The 20,000-nt window shown below is 45.2% G+C and overlaps 1 protein-coding gene across 1 annotated transcript in view; it reads right to left on the minus strand.

The window, feature by feature from the left end:
- LOC145415395 (uncharacterized) overlaps nt 1-20,000 on the minus strand; it is a 45,720-nt gene that overhangs the window by 3,160 nt on the left and 22,560 nt on the right. The window contains exons 4-5 of the mRNA XM_080284679.1: nt 2,853-2,948; nt 39-1,291 (exon numbers count right to left, since the gene is read on the minus strand). Coding sequence (XP_080140805.1) covers nt 39-1,291; nt 2,853-2,948 — 1,349 coding nt within the window. The remainder of the gene's footprint in view (nt 1-38; nt 1,292-2,852; nt 2,949-20,000) is intronic.

Below are 20,000 nucleotides of genomic sequence, written 5' to 3' on the forward strand. Positions count from 1 at the left end.
AGTGACAACATAAAACAAGGTTAAAATAATGAACCTACCTGAAAGTTGTCAACTGGGTGGGAGAAAGTGAGTGTGATAGTCCAGGATGTAGTGGCAGTGGGAACGGTTATCACCAGATCAGCTTGGTAGTTGCCTGACCACCGGCTGGTCTCAGAGACGGTGGCACAGGGGATATCTGGCCTAGATGTAGTTGCAGGAGACTGTGTAGCGGGGCCAGAGGTTACCACGGGTGGCTCACCGCAAGAACTAAGTTGCCGTAATGCAGCAATGGCCGACTGAAACCCAGCATTGTAATCGCAGGTAACTTCATTGGTAATGTAATCACTCCTGACATCATTAAAGTTATCGTTAATATCTGGTCCACCTACTAGAGCACCATACAGTACTTGTGGGTTTGGTTCACTGGAGGAGAAATCAGCCCAGGAACAAGGTGCTGGAGGATCTTTGCATGAACTGCTGGCATGGTGAGGGCGTTGTGGTGGGTTACTGCCAAAGCCAACAACATAACTACGTCCACCATCACCCAGAATATAGTCAATCTGTTGTCTTCCAAAGAGACGATACTCAGCAGGCTTAATGCCCAGGTCAGCTGCCCTTAGACACACAAAAGCAGCATTGGCTGCATACCTCAGTGTGCCCCACGTGCTTATGAATACAAGACCCTTTGGTGTTCTTGCCGTGTTCTGAGTAATTTTGTCACAGAACATTTGAAGGTGGTTCGAATATGTAGGTTTATCAATATCATCAGCTAATTGTGCCAGCAAGACCATAGCACCAGGAGCCTTTTCAGCCCAAGAAAATTCACTTATTCCTGGGATATACAGGTTTGAGTAGTGCTGCTTGGCTTGGTCAAGGTACTGGCGCTCTCCTGTGGCACGATACAACCATGCAGCTGCCCAGGCCAGTTCATCATCATACACACCATAACTGTTGTAAAATTTGGCAGCATCTGGGATCGAGTTAGCATATTTTCCTCTGTAAGTATCGGCAAAATTATAGAGTTGTCGAGCATGCTGGAGACAATCTGAACTATAGGCAGGGTCAGTGTAATTAAAGAGGATGGAAGCAGCAGCCAGAGCGGCAGCAGTTTCACCAGCCAAGTCTGAACCAGGTTTACTCTGTGTGATTTTGAAGGCAGGTCTGCTCATAGTCATGTCTTCGGGTCGCCCCCAATAACTGTGGTCCAGGTCGCCCTCACCAACTTGACCGTAGAATACATTTGGCGCCACGTGGCACTTCAAAAAGTAATCAGTGGCCCATTTAACTGCAGCCAGCATGTAACTCATCTCACCTGCAACCAGGAAACACATCATGTCACATCCACAACTCAAAACAAATCACAGTGGGGAGTTAAGGGATGGACTTACGGGGTAGGTCATTTGATCTGGTATACTAGGTTATTATGGGAGAGGAGGCAGGAAGTAGCAACAGTTTTGTTAGAGAGAATAAGTAAGTGTATAAAGTAAGAGGTTATCTAATCTCTAATACACTGATGCGAATGTAAAATTTTAGGAATTATATAGTTTGCTATGAAATATTGAGATAGAATATTTTATTAGATTTAAACAACAGTACAATGAGAAGTGCTATCATTTAAACCTTGCAGGATTCTTACCAGGCACCACAAAATACGCTTACCGTAGTTGAAGATTTTGAATTCATTATGACATACTTCCTCAGCTCTCAATAGATACCAAGCTGGTACACATATATATAGGAAATCGGATAATTCAAGTATGTATAATGAATAGTAGTAAGTTTATGGTTGGCGGAGAGACAATCCACCTCTGCCTTAGCCATGCACACTAGTTACAGATTCTAACCAATTTTTTTCTCTCTTTACACCTAAGCCATCGACGTCAGAACAACTCCCCAAATCCTACGACAAAAGAAGAAAGGAAATGAGACTAAAGAGAAAATGAGAGGGAAAGACAACATCAGCGGAAATAGGAAACACATACAGGGAGAGGTGAATGACATCTAAAAGGTGGGAAGAACGCAGCAGTCAGTCTCAGAAAACCATACGTCCCTTCTACTACATTAATGGAGACAGAACGGAAGAAACCAGAAGACGTAGTCACAAGGAACACTGGCAAATTCACCTACAGGTCTACAACAACCCACCCGGGCAAATTTGTCACTTTAATATTGTACACCATCATTCTCATGCAAATCAACGAATATGAGTCGACAGCAACCTACCTACAGTAGGCGAATCTTAGAGTCTGTGAGTCCATAGCACCCCATTTAAGTGAGTTTATGTAGTCCAGATCAGAAAAGTTTTTTTTTTTTTCCTGAAAGAGAGAGAGAGAGAGAGAGAGAGAGAGAGAGAGAGAGAGAGAGAGAGAGAGAACCTTGCTTATGGATTTATAGGTTTCTAACCATTTTTTTACAATTTCGACATGCTGATTTCAAATCTGATGAGTGCCGGACGATAAAGTTGAACATTTTTGTGGAAATATATTAAATAAGTGTCTCTTTAAAATCCTGATAAAGGGCATTTATTTTCTCCATTTATACCTGTCTAGAATCAGAGCTTAATCAAAACTAACAAACCTCTATAGAGCTGTGTAATATCAGTTATCATATCCCATAAGATAAAAGCTTCACAACTTCCAGTGGATTACTGGCATGCGTCATTGGAATAATGGCATCATCAAGAATCTCTTCAGTAAAGACAACCCCCAGTAGGTGAGTTCCCAGGAGGAACAAGATGTCAGTGAGACAGACAGATAACATAGTGCCTGTGAAGTGCTGTGCGGTGCGGCACGGTGTGGTGCGGTGTTACAAGTTGTGGTGTTGTGTGGACTGGTATGCTGTGGAGTGATGTGGTGTCGTGTGCTGTGACTCACCTGCCGTAGTGTAGGCTGCACTGTACTCAACAGCACCCCAGGCCAGCACTGTGGTAGCACCAGCCATCGGATAACCGAACTTCACGTAGTCACCCGCTGTGTGGGGAGGAAAAAAAAGTTAACAGACAACCACTGTACGTTTAAGTTATCAGTCTCTGACACTATATCATGTAAAGAGTTATTACATAACCATGGTCAACAACCAACTAATGCACACACACACACACACACACACACGCTGGTGCAGTGGTAACGTTCCCGCTTGCCAACTGGTGGACGGGAGTTCGCGCCTCGCTTAGGTTGCGAAAAGTTTCACTGACGAAGTGAGTGGTTACTGTCCCCCTTGAGCAAGGGGACGGGTGTGTGCGTGTGTGAAGGTCACAGCCTTGCCCTTAGATCGGACTATATGAGCTCACAGCTCCCTTCCGGGAGGGTAAAAGCTGACCATCACGACCATCAAGTGATCCTGACCGACCCGGTGGTGAATTACACACACACACACACACACACACACACACACACGAGACACCAGACACACACGGGAGACACCAAGGAATGCGGACGTGGGCCGACAGCGCTCCATACCAAGCCAGCACGGCCAGTGGCATTACCTAAATTAATATCTTTATATGAGTCAAGCTCTGTACCAGGTTAGACTAAATGGTTTTTTATTATTTAAAAAAAAAATAAGAAAAAGTTTAAACAAGACTTCTTCAAACAGAAAAGAGAACCGAGTATCGAAAGAATGCGCTCAGTCAGCTGATGTTTGTTTAGACTACAACTGCCCCAGGGAATGTACAGTAAGTACTCTGCGCTTTTAGTATTGCAAAATGGCCACATACTTTAGTAAAGCAAATTTGGAAAAGAAAAGGGATAAAGGTAGAAAGCAAGATGATGATTTCTACCAAGAACTGGTTGAAATGGAGACTCGCAATAGACTGGTTGAACGTGTACACAAACTGGAAATGGCCTTTCAAAATGAGATTGATGAAACAAAAAAGCAGATGCACTTGCAAAAGGAAGAAATAGAAAAATTGGGAAGGGATGTCAACAAGAAAGACACAATCATCAGTGAACTAACAGTGGAATTGAGTACACTTAGGAGGAAAATGAGTGAAATGGCAAGTACAGTAGTCAACCACGAGAGTATTATGGAAGAGTTCAAAAATGATACAGAGACAATTAGGCTAGTAAGCAGTCTGATAGACCAGAGCAGTGATATTGAGAAGATAACACAGGTGAATGAAGCTGTGCAAAGCTACAAAAATGATGTGGAAACAACGTATGCTGAAATGGTGAAGGTAAAGAAAGACTTAGAAACAAGGGTGTAAGAAAAAAGCATTAAAAAGGAAGTGAAAAGAATAATCCAAAACAATCCAAAGTTAGTCAGAGATTTAGTAGATATCAACAAATCCATAGTAATCACTGGTATAGAAGAGGAAGAAGTAAAAAACAAGATCTCAAGAGACGAAAAGGAGATGCCAATGTAATGAGTTTACTGAAAGAAGTACCTGAGGAATTCTGTAGTAAAGACATAGAGGAACACATAAGTTTAGGGAAATACGAGAAAAGCAAGTCAAGACCTCTAAAGGTGACTTTCCAGAGTTGAAACACTGTGGAGGAGATACTAAAAAATGCAAAGAATCTTATGGAAAAAGAGGAGTTCAAAAATGTATGGATAAAAAGATGCCTAACACAAGAGGAACTGGAATTACTGAAAGAGAAGAGGGAGGAAGCAAAAACAAAAAATGAGGGAAGATCAGAGGAGGAGAACACATTTTTTTTTTTTTTTTTTTACAAAGTAATAGGATTGCAGGTACGAAAGTGGTACATAACCAGGAGGGAATAAAAAGGAGGAAGGTAGTAGAACCATGTCATGACAAGTATATAAACAAGATGATAAAGTTGATGTACTCAAATGTGGATGGAATGATATCTAAGTTAATAGAGATGAATGATTATGTCAGAGAAAGTGAACCACATATGCCTAACTGAAACAAAATTAACACCAAGGATATCAAATGACATAATAAACTTAGAGGAATATAATATACGAAGAAGAGATAGAAACTTAAAAAAAGGAGGAGGAATTATAATATTAACTAAGAAAAATCTACAAGTCAATGAAATAAAACTAGATATACCCTCACAAGTAGAGCTGATTGCAGTAGAGATCAACACATCTGAAGGGAAAGTAATTGTAGCCAATATGTACATGCCACCCAGATCAAACATATGGGAAAGAGACGAATATGAGGACCTGGCAGAGAGTACAATTCAGAGTTTAAGAGCATTACTACATAAAATAGAAGAGAAATCGGAAAGAATTATACTAACTGGAGATTTTAATACAAATACAAATTGGAATACTCTAGACATAATTAGCCATGAAAGCTGTTGGGACCAAAATCTCCTGGATCTGGTGCAAGAGTTTTTCTTAACGCAACATGTGAGGGAAACCACCAGAAAAAGAGGACTCGATGTACCTTCAATGCTAAATCTCATATTTACTAGGCAAGAAAATGATATAGACAGTTTAATATATCACCCTCCATTCGGCAAAAGCGATCATGCAGTACTATATTGCAACTTCAGGATAGCTTATGACAGTTAACAGCAATGAAAGTTACAAAAAGAGTCTAAACTATAAAAAGGGAAATTATCATGACCTAAAGAATTATTTCTTAGAAGTTGATTGGGAAAATGAGCTTAGAGGACAAGATTTAAATGCTGTATATAAAAAACTCTGTGAATTTTATGAAATAAGAGTCCAGAAGTACATCCCACAGCACAAAGAAGCAGATAAGAAAATAAGAAATGGTTCAATACAGAATGTAAAAAATCAAAAGAAAAAAGAGATTTGTTGTGGAATAGATACAGAAGACACAATAGTGAAAAGGCATATAATAATTGCAAACAGGCAAGAAACGATTATACAAGAATAAGGAGGGAAGCCCAAAAACAGTTTGAGGAGGATATCATAAATAAAAGTAGGGATCAACCGAAGCTATTTTACAGCTACATCAGAAGCAAAACCAAAGTAAAAGATAAAATACAATCCATTACGGACGAGGGAATGACCTATACACAAGAGAAAGATATTTGTGAAGCACTAAATAAGAATTTCCAATCAGTTTTTACAGAAGAAAAAATTTTTGAGAGGGACTATGTGGAACATGCATGCCCACACATACTACCAGATATACAAATATCAGAAAGAGTAATACAGGAGTTAAGTAAATTAGACAGAGGAAACGCAAGTGGTCCTGATCAAATTTCATGTTGGGTGCTACGCGAATGTGCAAAGGAGTTAAGTAAATCATTATTTTTAATTTGCAAGAAATCCTTAAGTCAAGGTAAACTACCTGATATTTGGAAGAAAGTAAATATTGTCCCCTTATTCAAGAAAAGGAATAGACAAAATCCACTCAACTACAGACCAGTATCACTGACCAGTGTTGTAAGCAAAGTATTAGAAAAGCTTATAAGAAAAGCTTGGGTAAATCATCTAGAAGAACAGAATATGATAACAGAAAGACAGTTTGGTTTCAGAAAAGGAAAATCATGTGTTACTAATCTGTTGAGCTACTATGACAGAGTAACAGACACAATACAGGAAAGAGAAGGATGGGTGGACAGTATCTATTTAGATTTCAAGAAAGCATTTGACACAGTACCACACCAAAGACTTTTATGGAAACTGTACCATCAAGGAGGAATTCGAGGCAAACTGTTTTGTTGGATGCAAGATTTTCTCATAAAAAGAGAAATGAGAACAGTACTAAGGGGAAACTACTCATCATGGAAAGAAGTGACTAGTGGAGTACCACAGGGCTCAGTGCTGGCACCAATCATGTTTTTAGTGTATATAAATGATATAGACAGTAACACTGGAAATGAAAGCTATCTAAATATGTTTGCAGATGATGCAAAAATACAAAGGAGAATTACTAACACAGACTCTTGTAAAGAGCTACAAGAAGAATTAAATAAACTTCATGAATGGAGTGATACATGGCAAATGGAATTCAATGTGGACAAGTGTCATGTAATCACGTTTGGTAAAAGTGGAAAAAGACCTGATTGGGATTATACGTTAGGAAATAAAACCCTACACACATCAGAAAGAGAGAAGGACCTAGGTGTGATTATCAATAACAGACTATCTCCGGCTGACCACATCAGTGAGAAGGTACGGAACATGTATACACTGCTTGCAACTATGAGAATAGCATTCACATACATAAATGAAGACATGCTAAGAAGGATAATAACATCATTCATCAGGCCAACCCTGGAGTATGCATCAGTAGTCTGGAGTCCTCATCTCAAAAAACACATAGACAAGATTGAAAAAGTTCAAAGGGCCGCTACAAGATGGATACCAAGCTTAAGAGATCTAAGCTACGAAGAAAGACCAAATAAACTGAATCTACCAACACTACAGGAGAGAAGGAAAAGAGGTGACATGATAATGCTATATAAATGCATATCAGGGAAGGAGAAAATAGACATAAATGATTACTTAACATATGGGGAAGCATCAGCAAGAGGACACTGCAAAAAACTGCATAAGAAGAGAGGTGATAAAGACGTAAGGAAATTCAGTTTCCCAAACAGAGCAATTGATCATTGGAATGCATTACCGAATGAAATAGTGTGTGCCAAAACGATTCACAAATTTAAGGATATGTACGATAAATATGGTTTAAGACACGGGACAGTACGAGCTTGACTCATTCCTGTAAAGATACAATTAGGTAAGAACAAACAAACACACACACACACACACACACACATATATATATATATATATATATATATATATATATATATATATATATATATATATGTAGTGGTAGGTGGGGGCGCTCACCATCCACTCACTCGATGAAGTGCTGCTGTCGCGTGTCTGCCCTTTTCTCTCCTCCATGCTTCTTTCCTTCCTTCCTCTTCTGTCTTTCATTCATTCTTTCCTTGTCCTTCTGCCTACGGGTGACTTTACACTTCCTCTTCTGTCTTTCTTTCCTTCATTCTTTTCTCTTCCTTCTGCCTGTGGGTGACCGTGCACTGAGTGACAGCCAAATGGGTTTCCTGTACACCAGGAAACCATTTACTGCGCTGGGTGGTAACCATATAACCAAATTTTGGCGCCTGGTGGTTTAGTGGGTATTTACTGCGCTTCAAGCCGGTGAAGGTTTATATCCAAGGAGTGGTTGGGGTTTATCGCTCATGTAATGCCACTCAGGAATGAGTGAGGCTGGTCACTCATCTTTTTTAATGTCGGGACCAACAGCCTAGCCCCGGGCTCCTACACTCCTCATGGGGCAATGTAGGATTGGATGATGGATGGATGGAATATCGATCTATCTATCTATTTATCTATCTATATACGAATCATTTGCTCTCACCGCAGAGGAATATGTGCAACACAAATGTCTAGCCATGGGCTTGCTTCTTTCTGCTGTCATGGCTTGCCTATCCGATTACTCCAGGAAAATCATAGGTAGAGGTGCAAACTGGTACAGATATGTGGACGATGTCTTAAAATTGCGCCTAAAGGCACCAATATTTTAAAGAAACTGAAAATGTTAAACAACGTGAATGATAAAGTTTACAGTAGAAGAAGAGAAAGAAAAACAACTTCCATTCTTAGATACCATAATACAGAGAACAGACGAGGGAGCTAAAGACTCCGTGTACCGTAAACCAACCAACAAACATGTCTTTATTCACTCTGCTCACAACTAAAGAACCAAGTACGGAGTTGTTATAAGATCCTCCCTACGGGCATACAGAATTTGCATCAGTGAGTTCATAGAGGATAACACATAACAAGCCTTTAAGAAGCTATGCTGTCCGATAGACATGTTGCTGAAATTTACAAGAAATGCAAATGATGTCATTAAAATGAAAAGAGATAATGCCAATGTTCAATCAGACGATGGCAGTACATGATTATGTATCTGTCCCCAACTCATCCGAAGATCTGACTACCAACAAGTACTTACTGAAAGGCCTTAGGGTTGGAGCATCCTCAAGATGTAAAATAGGAGAAATAGTCAAAATAAGAGAGAAGGGATGTAACAATGAGAACAATTTAGTATGCAGCATACCGTGCAGTGGATGCTCTAACACGTACCTAGGGGAAACAGCACGAGGAATGGATTCATGTATAGCACAATACAAAGCAAATGTACTGTGACCAAGAGTATCTGATTCCCTAGTGTTACACATATATCAGCACAGCCATTTGCCCAGGTGAGAAGACGCTACAGTCACTGAGAAAGATCTCAATAAACAAATGAGAAGTATGTTGGAAGCAGCTCACATCAGTGTAAAAATTGACACCGGCCATAAAGAGGGATTCTTTCAGTTTATTCAGTTATACAACAAGGATAAATAATTTTGGAGTCAGGGGTGGGGTAGGACGACGGAATTTTCCTAAAGGTAGCCAATCAGGCTGCGACACGAGAAAGGGGGGAGGGTATTTCCGGGGGCATAGATGTCTCGGATGTATCACTTCTTGTTCAAAGTCTCTGAAAATGGGTTCTGTGTAGCCCAAAACACTAGAGGAAAATAAAGAATTCATGATCTAACCTGTGTCTCTGTCCCACTCCATTAACAAGTCTATACTGTGTATATATATATATATATATATATATATATATATATATATATATATATATATATATATATATATATATATATATATATATATATATATATATATATATATATATATATATATATATATATATATATATATATATATATATATATATATATATATATACATGTATATATATATATATATATATATATATATATATATATATATATATATATATATGTATATATATATATATATATATATATATATATATATATATATATATATATATATATATATATATATATATATATATATATATATATGTATATATACATATATATATATATATATATATATATATATATATATATATATATATATATGAAATACAGCATAGTGTCCATGGAAACTCCCTAACACCCCCACAAGGACCCCACAGAGAAGCAGCAGCGGCACAACGAGACTCGGCGCGACAACGGCACAAGCCAGCCCGGGCTGTACGCCCCTATGACATGGAGCCGCCTCACCATCGCCATAGCAAGAATCCATCACTACCTTCCGTGCAAGGTTCCACTAAACCAGATCGGGGTGGAGCTGTCTATCCAGCTCTGATCAGCGCCCCTCAGGAGTTAGCCTGTAGCCACTCCCGCCTTCAACAGGAGTGTGCCTGTAGCCTCTCCAAAGGTGTCTTCCCCTTTGGGACGGCCAGTAGCCGCTCCTCCCTCCGGCAGAAGGAGACAGCCTGTAGTTGCTCCCGCCTTCGTCAGACAGCAGGTAGCCACTCCGAAGGTGTTGCCCCTGAATCGGCCTGTAGCCGCTCTTCCCCCCTCCTACAGGAGTCGGCCTGTAGCCGCTCCCACCTTCATCAGATGGCCAGTAGCCGCTCCGAAGGCATTGCCCCTGAGTTGGCCTGTAGCCTCTCCTCCCTCCGGCAGAAAGAGATGGCCTGTATTCGCTCCCGCCTTCGTCAGACGGCTGGTAGCCACTCTGAAGGTGTTGCCCTCGAGTCGGCCTGTAGCCGCTCCTCCCTCCAGCAGAAGGAGACAGCCTGTAGTCACTCCCGCCTTCGTCAGACGACCGGTAGCTGCTCCAATGGTGTTGCCCTCAAGTCGGTTTGTAGCCGCTCCCCACCCCTCCTGCAGGAGTCGGCCTGTAGCCACTCCCACCTTTGTCAGACGACCAGTAGCCTCTCCGAAGGTGTCCAGAGGTGCACTGATTCCCCCTCCCAGGCCACGGCCAGTAGCCGGGCCTTGGCGCCTCATGGTCGCGCCCTTGGGAAGCCACAGCCAGTAGCCGGGCCCCATGGCCGGAGACAGGCGAGAGCAGTCCCGGTGCCCCAGCGTGAGATGAGGATCCAGACCCCCGACACAGAGGATGCAGAAGAATCCCAGACAGGCCCTAATGCCTAACCTGGCCTCTGCTCCCTATGCCTGACCCTGGAGAAGACCCACCTGATGGACCCTGATTCGGGTCGGTGCCACAGCCCCTCCCTGACGGTGCTGCTTGGCTCTAGGGGCCCCAGCCCTCAGGTACTCCAGGCCCTCCCCAGGATGCCCGAGCGGGACCTTCCTACTCCCCGACGGAAGAGGACCTCCATCTTCGGCCGAGACCTGAGCCAGAGATTTCTGGACTTGTTTGGCCCCAGTCCTGAGGGCCACACCCCTGTTCCCAGCCCGGAAAGTACGGGCCCTTCCACCACCTGCAGCCCCAGACGAGAGAAGACGTCCCTGCGAGTCGTCCCATGCCCTCTCGACATGCCCTCCCCTTGTTGCGCCCCAGTCCTGGCAGAATTGTTGCTGGCGTGTCTCCCCGCCGCCCCCAACGTATAGTGACTCATGATAGTGTGCTATTGCCCTAAGTTATAGTGTAACAGTGATGAAGTGACACAGTGCGCCCCGAATATCAGGTCAAGTGTTTACGAGAAGTTGGAATGGGAATGAAATATACTACGGGGTGGAATAGTAATAACAAGTGCAGAGTCTAAGTGTTGGTGAACCAGACTCATGGTGTGACGCCCTTATATTAAATCAGTTAGACACTCAAACCATGGGATTCATATTAGTAAAATATCCAAATGCCCCTTGCTACCAGGAAATAGTAAAGTGAAAGTGTTATTAATACCCTCCACCTTACATTACTATAAACATAACGAGACTCTCAGTGCCTTACACCCTCCCTTACTGAATCTCTCGGCATTTCCCACATACGTGAAAACCTAGAATCGGGTTATACTAAATTACCAAAACCCCCTTGCTATCAGAAAATAATAAGTCGAACTCTCTAACATTAACTCCCACTTTATATCACTATAAATATAATCGGACCCTCAGCGCGTCGCCACTTCCCCCCTCCTTGTGAGACTCACCCCAACGTCCCCACATGCATGGAGACCCTGTGTGCTAAGTAAACCTGTACACTATTCCTACAGTGTTATCATCAGTGCCTGTTGAACTAGAATCCTGCGAGGTACTGATTATCTAGTTGTAAGGATTATAATTCACCAAATACTGTGTTATATTATCTGCTGTTTGTCTTGTGTCTGACTAAGGAATACACGTGTAAAGGTTATTGCCTGGAGTTTTTGTGTCCTGCCTTTCTCTTATTTGCACTAAGCTCCGGTCTTGAAAGAGGACCCCGCTACACGTTAGGTGTTCTAGGACTGAGTAGTCAGGCCTTAAACCATCATGTCCCGAGGTTTTCCGCACCTCCGACATCCCCCAGTCCCAAGGTATTTTCGAAAAAAATTTTTTTGGCTAAAACCTTCGCTTTTGGTGAGAAACATCGAAAATTCATAGAGAAATTGCTCACCTGAGTTTTAAAATACCCAATCCAGGTAGGAGTTCCTCCTTACCTGACTGGGTTTTCTAACATGCTGGCACCAAAGAAAACGAGCTCTATGGGAGGGTAACTATTTTATCCACTCATAAACGGTATTTAATTATATACTTGGTACGAATGTATATGCAGTATGAGAGTATATTGGTTTTCAAGCAGTAATAAAGGCATTATAAGCATTGTTTCACTCACTAACTACTCACCATACCTGACCTTTTTTTGCCACATTACCTGATCATTATTTCTGGCTGTTTCTTCTTCTAATGCTATGTAAACACTGTCCTCCACATTGTCATCGATTGGGGAATCACTCTGGCACTGAATATCTTTACTAGCCAGGTCACTGGTAACAGGTCCTTTGCCAAGACAATGGCGTGAGGGGGGAAGGGGGGAGGTTATGCGGTGTAAGGCATTGTCCTTGCTTGGCATCTTGTAGAGGAATAGAGGAAGGTGTCCCATGTATACATACGAAAAATCACGCGCGAAAATTGAAAATTGTGCAAATTAGGGACCTTGCAATTACACGACGTACTGGTATGTCGCCGGGACTGGCAAATGCAAATCGTTGCAAAGTACCCATACGTCGACGGGATAGGGTGGGTTAAACACCTAGCATTACACTGGTGGCAGCGGTGGGATCTTGACCAAGGGATACGAGAGAGGTAGTGAAGAAATATCGGCAAAATGGCAACAAAACCACACGTGCAATTACCCAAGTTTGACCCCGACCAGTATGATATACATACGTATCTGGCGATTATCAAACCCATACTAGATATTGGTTTTGATAATGATCAGCAAAAAATCGCAGTCACACTCCCACTACTGGGCAAAGCGGCGTTGAACATAGCACTGAAATTCGTCCCGGGGCTCACCTGGCAGAACTTCACAAAGTTCGTCATTCAGACCATCACCCCATCACTAGGGAAAGTGGTGGCACAATCCCAATTGGACAGTCTTACATTTGACAGGGATTTAGATAATACCCTAATTCAGGGAAGACACCTGGTCACCGCTGCCTACCCAGAGGTAGATGAAAAAACCCGGGAACAACTTGTGTTTCACACACTCCTCAGGATTCTCCTAGGTTTCATTAAAGAACATTTCATAATACATGAACCGACGGAAAACCTGGATAAAAAAATCATTTTAATGAGGTGCCTTCTAGCCATCCACGCCACCCCTCGACGTATCGATGAAATAAATCAATTTCCCATGAGTCTCATCACCGTCATCCCGTGGGAATTTTCTCCTTGCTGCCACGAATGCCCGATCCACAACATCTGTGAGCAGCTAAAAGCTGCCTGGTGCAGCAAAAAGACAGAAGGGAGCTTACAAACCTCCCTACCATACACCGATTGCCCCGAGCCTCAGGGAAAGAAAATACCTAGGAGAAGGCACAGAAGGCGCCCCTCCACTGTCCCCGCATCCACCTCACATCTCCCACCTCACATCTCCCCCACCTCACATCTCGCATCCACCTCACATCTCAGGGGCCACCTCACATCTCCCCCAGTCTACAACAGGGGGAAACGTCATCTTTCCTTTTCCTCACCTCTCACTATCTCTTCTGTTCTACCTTCCCCTATTCCTACCCCTAGTCCTAACCTTCCCACCTCACACACCCCTTTCTCCACTACTATCACCTCCCCCCTTCCTATCCCCCTTAGACACAAAGCCTGCCTCCCCCTTCACAGGCCTCCTAGAACCCTTATCTCATCTTCCCCTAACCTACAGTACTTTCTAAAACCACCTCCTCCTGTCTACTGCCTTCCACATACCACCCTGCACCACCCACCATCATCACTTCACCACCACTTGCCTTCCTCGCCAACACGGTTTACTCATTCACCTTCCCTATCACACCCTCCTCCTCCTCATCCTCACCAACCTCTTTTTCCTCGCTCACCTCCCCTACCCCACCCTCAATCTCACCATCCCCATGGGCCCCCAGCTCATCCCCAATAACCTCACCAGATGCCTCGCCACCCACCACACCCTGCACCTCGCCATCCACCACTCTCTCACGAGCTCAGCCCCCTGCTACCACCTGTGCCGCCCCATCACTGAACACCCAGACAACACCGTGAGGCTGCACCTCCCCACCACCACCGGCTCCTTCTCCCCCCAAACCTCACCCCACCTTTCCTCACCTCCGACAACACACACCACCTGCCATACCCCACTCCTCAGCCCCTGCCAAGCCACCACGGTTCCAGCACCGCACACCGCCCGCCACCACCCCCACACCCTCACCATCCCCTGGCTTCGCACCCACCACCCACCCCACACCGCGAGCACAGAACCCTGCTACCACCCAAACCACCCCACCACCAAACACCGGGATGGCACCACAAGACCGCACTCCCTCCTCACCACCTACACCTCAAGCCACCTCACCTGCCACCTCACCACCACTACCGACCTCCAGTGGCAGATCACCCTCACACCCCAACACACCACCCACCTCAAGCCCCACCGCCTCTCCCACGCCCACCATTGGAGCGCCGCACCCTGGCGCACCACTTCCGCCGCCGTGCCGCACCACACCTCACCTGACAGCTTACCTGCACCAGCAACACCCGGCCGCTCCTCAACCTCCTCACCACATCTACCCACCACACCCTCGCCCCAACTGTCACCCACCACCGCCACCGCAACTCCCAGCCCACTGCCCACACACACCCCCACCTCCACCTGTACCGCTCACAACCCCATGACACCACTACCCACTCACCCCACACCCAGCTCCCCACACCGCACTGCCCACACCCCTGCCACCCCACAGCCGTCCTTGCATGACCCACACATCTTACACACATGCCAACCCCGGTCACCCACATCACCTCCCACACCCACCCTCAAAACAACCATCACACGCTCTGGCTGCCTCTCCTGACCACCCGCCTTTGTCAGAGTTTCCAGCATTCAGCACCACACCACACCAACAGCAACAACCACCACGATGAGAGTCAGACGGGCTATATGGGCACCTACCCTTGGCAGAAACTGCAGGCTCCGAGGACCACACCACATACTGCACCTCCTCTGCTCCTCCCCCACCGCCTCCACCCTCTTCCTCACCTGTGATGCGGAGCAGGATGAGAACCTCGCCACCACTACCTGGCAAGCCCTTCTCAAGAAACTCCAACCCATCTACACCACCCATGACACTCATGTCTATCACCTCCAGTCACGGGGACGTGACTTTTTGCAGGGGGACGGTGGTAAAATACAGCATAGTGCCCCCGGAAACTCCCCACACCCCCACAAGGACCCCACAGAGGAGCAGCAGTGGCACAATGAGACTCGGCGTGACAACGGCACAAGCCAGCCCGGGCCGTACACCCCTATGATGCAGAGCCACCTCACCGTCACCATAGCAGGAATCCTGCACTACCTTCCGGGCGGGGTTCCACCAAACCAGATCGGGGTGGAGCTGTCTATCCAGCTCTGATCAGCGCTCCTCAGCAGTTGGCCTGTAGCCACTCCCACCTCCAACAGGAGTGTGCCTGTAGCCTCTCCGAAGGTGTCTTCCCCTTTGAGACGGCCGGTAGCTGCCCTCCTATCATAAAGGAATCGGTACACCACCGACCTGAGGAGATGGCCTGTAGTCGCTCCCGCCTTCCTCAGAAGGTGTCCTTCCAGGGACGGTCAGTTGCCGCCTTACACCCCCTTCTGCAGGAGTCAACCTGTAGCCGCTCCTGCCTTCGTCAGACGGCCGGTAACCGGTCCGAAGGCGTTGCTGCTGAGTCGGCCTGTAGCCACTCCCACCTTCATCAGACGGCCGGTAGCCACTCCAAAGGGATTGCCCCTGAGTCGGCCTGTAGCTGCTCCTCCCTCCGGTAAAAGGAGATGGCCTGTAGTCACTCCCGCCTTTGTCAGATGGCCGGTAGCTGCGCCGAAGGTGTTACCCTCGAGTCGGCCTGTAGCCGCTCCTCCCTCCAGCAGAAGGAGATGGCCTGTAGTCATTCCCGCCTTCATCAGATGGCCGGTAGCCACTCTGAAGGTGTTGCCCTCGAGTTGGCCTGTAGCCGCTCCCCACTCCTCCTGCAGGAGTCAGCCTGTAGCTGCTCCCCACCCCTCCTGCAGGAGTCGGCCTGTAGCCGCTCCCGCCTTTGTCAGATGGCTGGTAGCCACTCTGAAGGTGTCCAGAGGTGCACTGATTCCCCCTCCCAGGCCATGGCCAGTAGCTGGGCCTTGGCGCCTCATGGTCGCACCCTTGGGAAGCCACGCCCAGTAGCCAGGCCCCACGGCCGGAGACAGGCGAGAGCAGTCCCGCCACCCCAGCGTGAGATGAGGATCCAGACCCCTGATGCAGAGGAGGCAGAAGAATCCCAGAGGCCCTAATGCCTCCCTTGACCTCTGGTCCCTACACCTGGCCCTAGAGAAGACCCACCTGACGGACCCTGATTCGGGTTGGTGCCGCAGCCCCTCCTTGACGGCGCCGCTTGGCTCTGGGGGCCGCAGCCCTCAGGTACTCCAGGCCCTCCCCAGGATGCCCGGGCGGGACCTCCCTACACCCCGACGGCAGAGGACCTCCACCTCCGGCTGAGACCTGAGCCAGAGATTTCTGGACTTGTTTGGGCCCAGTCCTGAGGGCCACACCCCTGTTCCCAGCCCGGAAAGTGCGGGCCCCTCCGCCACCTGCAGCTCCGGATGATAGAAGACGCCCCTGCAAGTCGTCACGTGCCCTCTCAGCACGCCCTCCCCTGGCGGTGCCCCAGTCCTGGCAGAATTGTCGCTGGCTTGTCTCCCCGCCGCCCCCACCCTATAGTGACTCATGATAGTGTGATTGCCCTAAGTTATAGTGTAACAGTGATGAAGTGACATAGCGTGCCCCGAATATCAGGTCAAGTGTTTACGAGAAGTTGGAATGGGAATGAAATATACTACGGGGCGGAATAGTAATAACAAGTGCAGAGTCTAAGTGTTGGTGAACCAGACTCATGGTGTGACGCCCTTATATTAAATCAGTTAGACACTCAAACCATGGGATTCATATTAGTAAAATATCCAAATGCCCCTTGCTACCAGGAAATAGTAAAGTGAAAGTGTTATTAATACCCTCCACCTTATTTTACTATAAACATAACAAGACTCTCAGTCCCTTACACCCTCCCTTACTGAATCTCCTCTTGGCATACCCCACATAAGTGAAAAACTAGAATCGGGTTATATTAAATTACCAAAACCCCCTTGCTATCAGAAAATAATAAGTCGAACTCTCTAACATTAACTCCCACTTTATATTACTATAAATATAATCGGACCCTCAGCGCGTCGCCACTTCCCCCCTCCCCCTTGTGAGACTCACCCCAACTTCCCCACGTGCGCGGAGACCCTGTGTGCTAAGTAAACCTGTACACTACACCTACAGTGTTATCATCAGTGCCTGTTGAACTAGTATCCTGCGAGATACTGATTATCTAGTTGTCAGGATTATAATTCACCAAATACTGTGTTATATTATCTGCTGTTTGTCTTGTGTCTGACTAAGGAATACACGTGTAAAGGTTATTGCCTGGGGTTTTTGTGTCCTGCCTCTCTCTTATTTGCACTAAGCTCCGGTCTTGAAAGAGGACCCCGCTACACGTTAGGTGTTCTAGGACTGAGTAGTCGGGCCTTAAACACCTAGCATTACGATATATATATATATATATATATATATATATATATATATATATATATATATATATAATTTTATGCCATGTCCCCTTTATTTCTATAAAGGCTAAGGGGTTGTCCCTGGCTAGAGGACTTAAATTTGGAGCGTGTAGCACTTTATGACCGGATGTCCTTCCTGATGTTTACCAGTGACCCTTGTGTGTGTGTGTGTGTGTGTGTGTGTGTGTGTGTGTGTGTGTGTGTGTGTGTGTGTGTGTGTGTGTGTGTGTAAAGCGATTACCCCAACAAAACTAAACAAATCTCTCCTTACATTGTAACGACTCTGCCTCTCTTCTGCTTTCCTACCTTGTCCCATGTTAATGCTTTGGACCTGTTTCTTATCATGAAACCAACCACTACAGCATCAACCTCTTAAGCACCTTATGTCACAATCAGTTCCCTTAAAAATATTTTTCACCCCATCAACCTGCAAACACGTCTATGGTAACATGATCCACTGCCCACACTCCCAACCCTATAAGTTTGAAAGATCTCCTGCCATCATGTTTTTGTGTGTGACTTGTATTATCTAATAACACTGGTTTACAAAAAAAAAAAAAAAAAAAAATCTGAGGCAAGCATGGGAATAAGTGTTTTTGACTAATTTTGATATGCTTAATTCAAATTTCTAAACAGTTTTGCTCTATCACGTCTAGTTTTTTTGCTTTCACATGTACCATTTGTTATTATAATGCATATATTTATAATATAAAGAGTTTATTTCATATATTAAAATGGCATATTACAGAACGAAACAAAACAGACACAGAACACTGACAGAACTAAATATTACCATTACTTGGATATAAGCATATATACACACCATAGTACTATAGACAGTCAGAAGTGAGTTTTTTTGGACGATCTGGTGTACTTTGCCTCCGGGATGTCGCGCAGGAGCATCCAGCAGAAGTCCCCAATCACGCTGGGGTTCCACTTGCCTTGGTAGTTGCCCTCCATCTTAGTAATATCTTGGTGGAACCTTTCCCCATGTTCGTCACTTACTGCTCCGAGGTTCTGGGGGAAGAAGTTAAGGTGGGAGTGGAGAAAGTGACTCTTGAGAGACATTCGGCACCCCATATCCTGATAAGCCTGCAACAACTCGACACGCTCTTGGTAATCTAGAGCCTGTGTATTACCAAGGAAGCCATGGCAGACTACCTTAAATGCTTCTCATGCTCTCAATTCCTTCAAGGTGAGCTTCCCCTCGAATACCTCATCCCTCAGCACCTCCCGGATCTGAGGTCCGATGAAGATGCCCTCCTTGAGCCTAGCAGAACTGAGATCTGGGAACAGAGTGCACAGGTGTTGGAATGCAGCGTCATCCTTGTCCATGGCCTTCTTGAAATTCTTCATAAGGCCAAGCTTGATATGAAGAGGGGGAAGAAGCATCTTGTTCATGTCCACCAGAGGATTTTCTTGGGCACTGTGTTTCCCAGGCACGAAAGTGCTCCTAGACCCCCAGTCCTTCTGCGTGTAGTGCTTGACATGTTTGAGCTTCTTGTGGCGCGCGTTTTAAACCAAATTCCATGAAAATAGGACGGTAAATGGATTTTTGACGAATATTTTGGGTCTAGGCCTATATGTATACAAGTACATACATGTATACATGTATATCTCAAAAACTAGAGGTGATGAGTGAAAACGGATTTCGAATCTGAAATCAGCAGCCCAAAATTAAGTTAGAACACCTAATTTCATGCTTGCCTCAAATTTTTTGTAAACCCTTATATATTTTATGTTATTAGGTGAAGAAAATGAAGACGTATTATTGAATATTTTATATCACCTAATAAAATGGTTTGCCTGTTGTTTGTCTAATTTGAGTACCTCTATTAAAATTATGTACTGTTTTGCATCGCTGCATGTTACAGTGCCATGCAGTTACACACGTCAAAACAGTCGCCCCGAGCAATTCGTGGTAGCTCGCACTAGACTCACATGGACAAAACCAGAAACAAATGCTTTTGTTCCCCAGATTCCCTAGGAAATCCCGTGGGTGTATGCAGCCACACGAGCGGCAGATATAA

The sequence above is a fragment of the Coenobita brevimanus genome, chromosome 102 (genome assembly GCF_032717465.1).
Source record: "Coenobita brevimanus isolate Jiangsu-jjx chromosome 102, ASM3271746v2, whole genome shotgun sequence".
NCBI classification, from domain to species: Eukaryota; Metazoa; Arthropoda; class Malacostraca; order Decapoda; family Coenobitidae; genus Coenobita; species Coenobita brevimanus.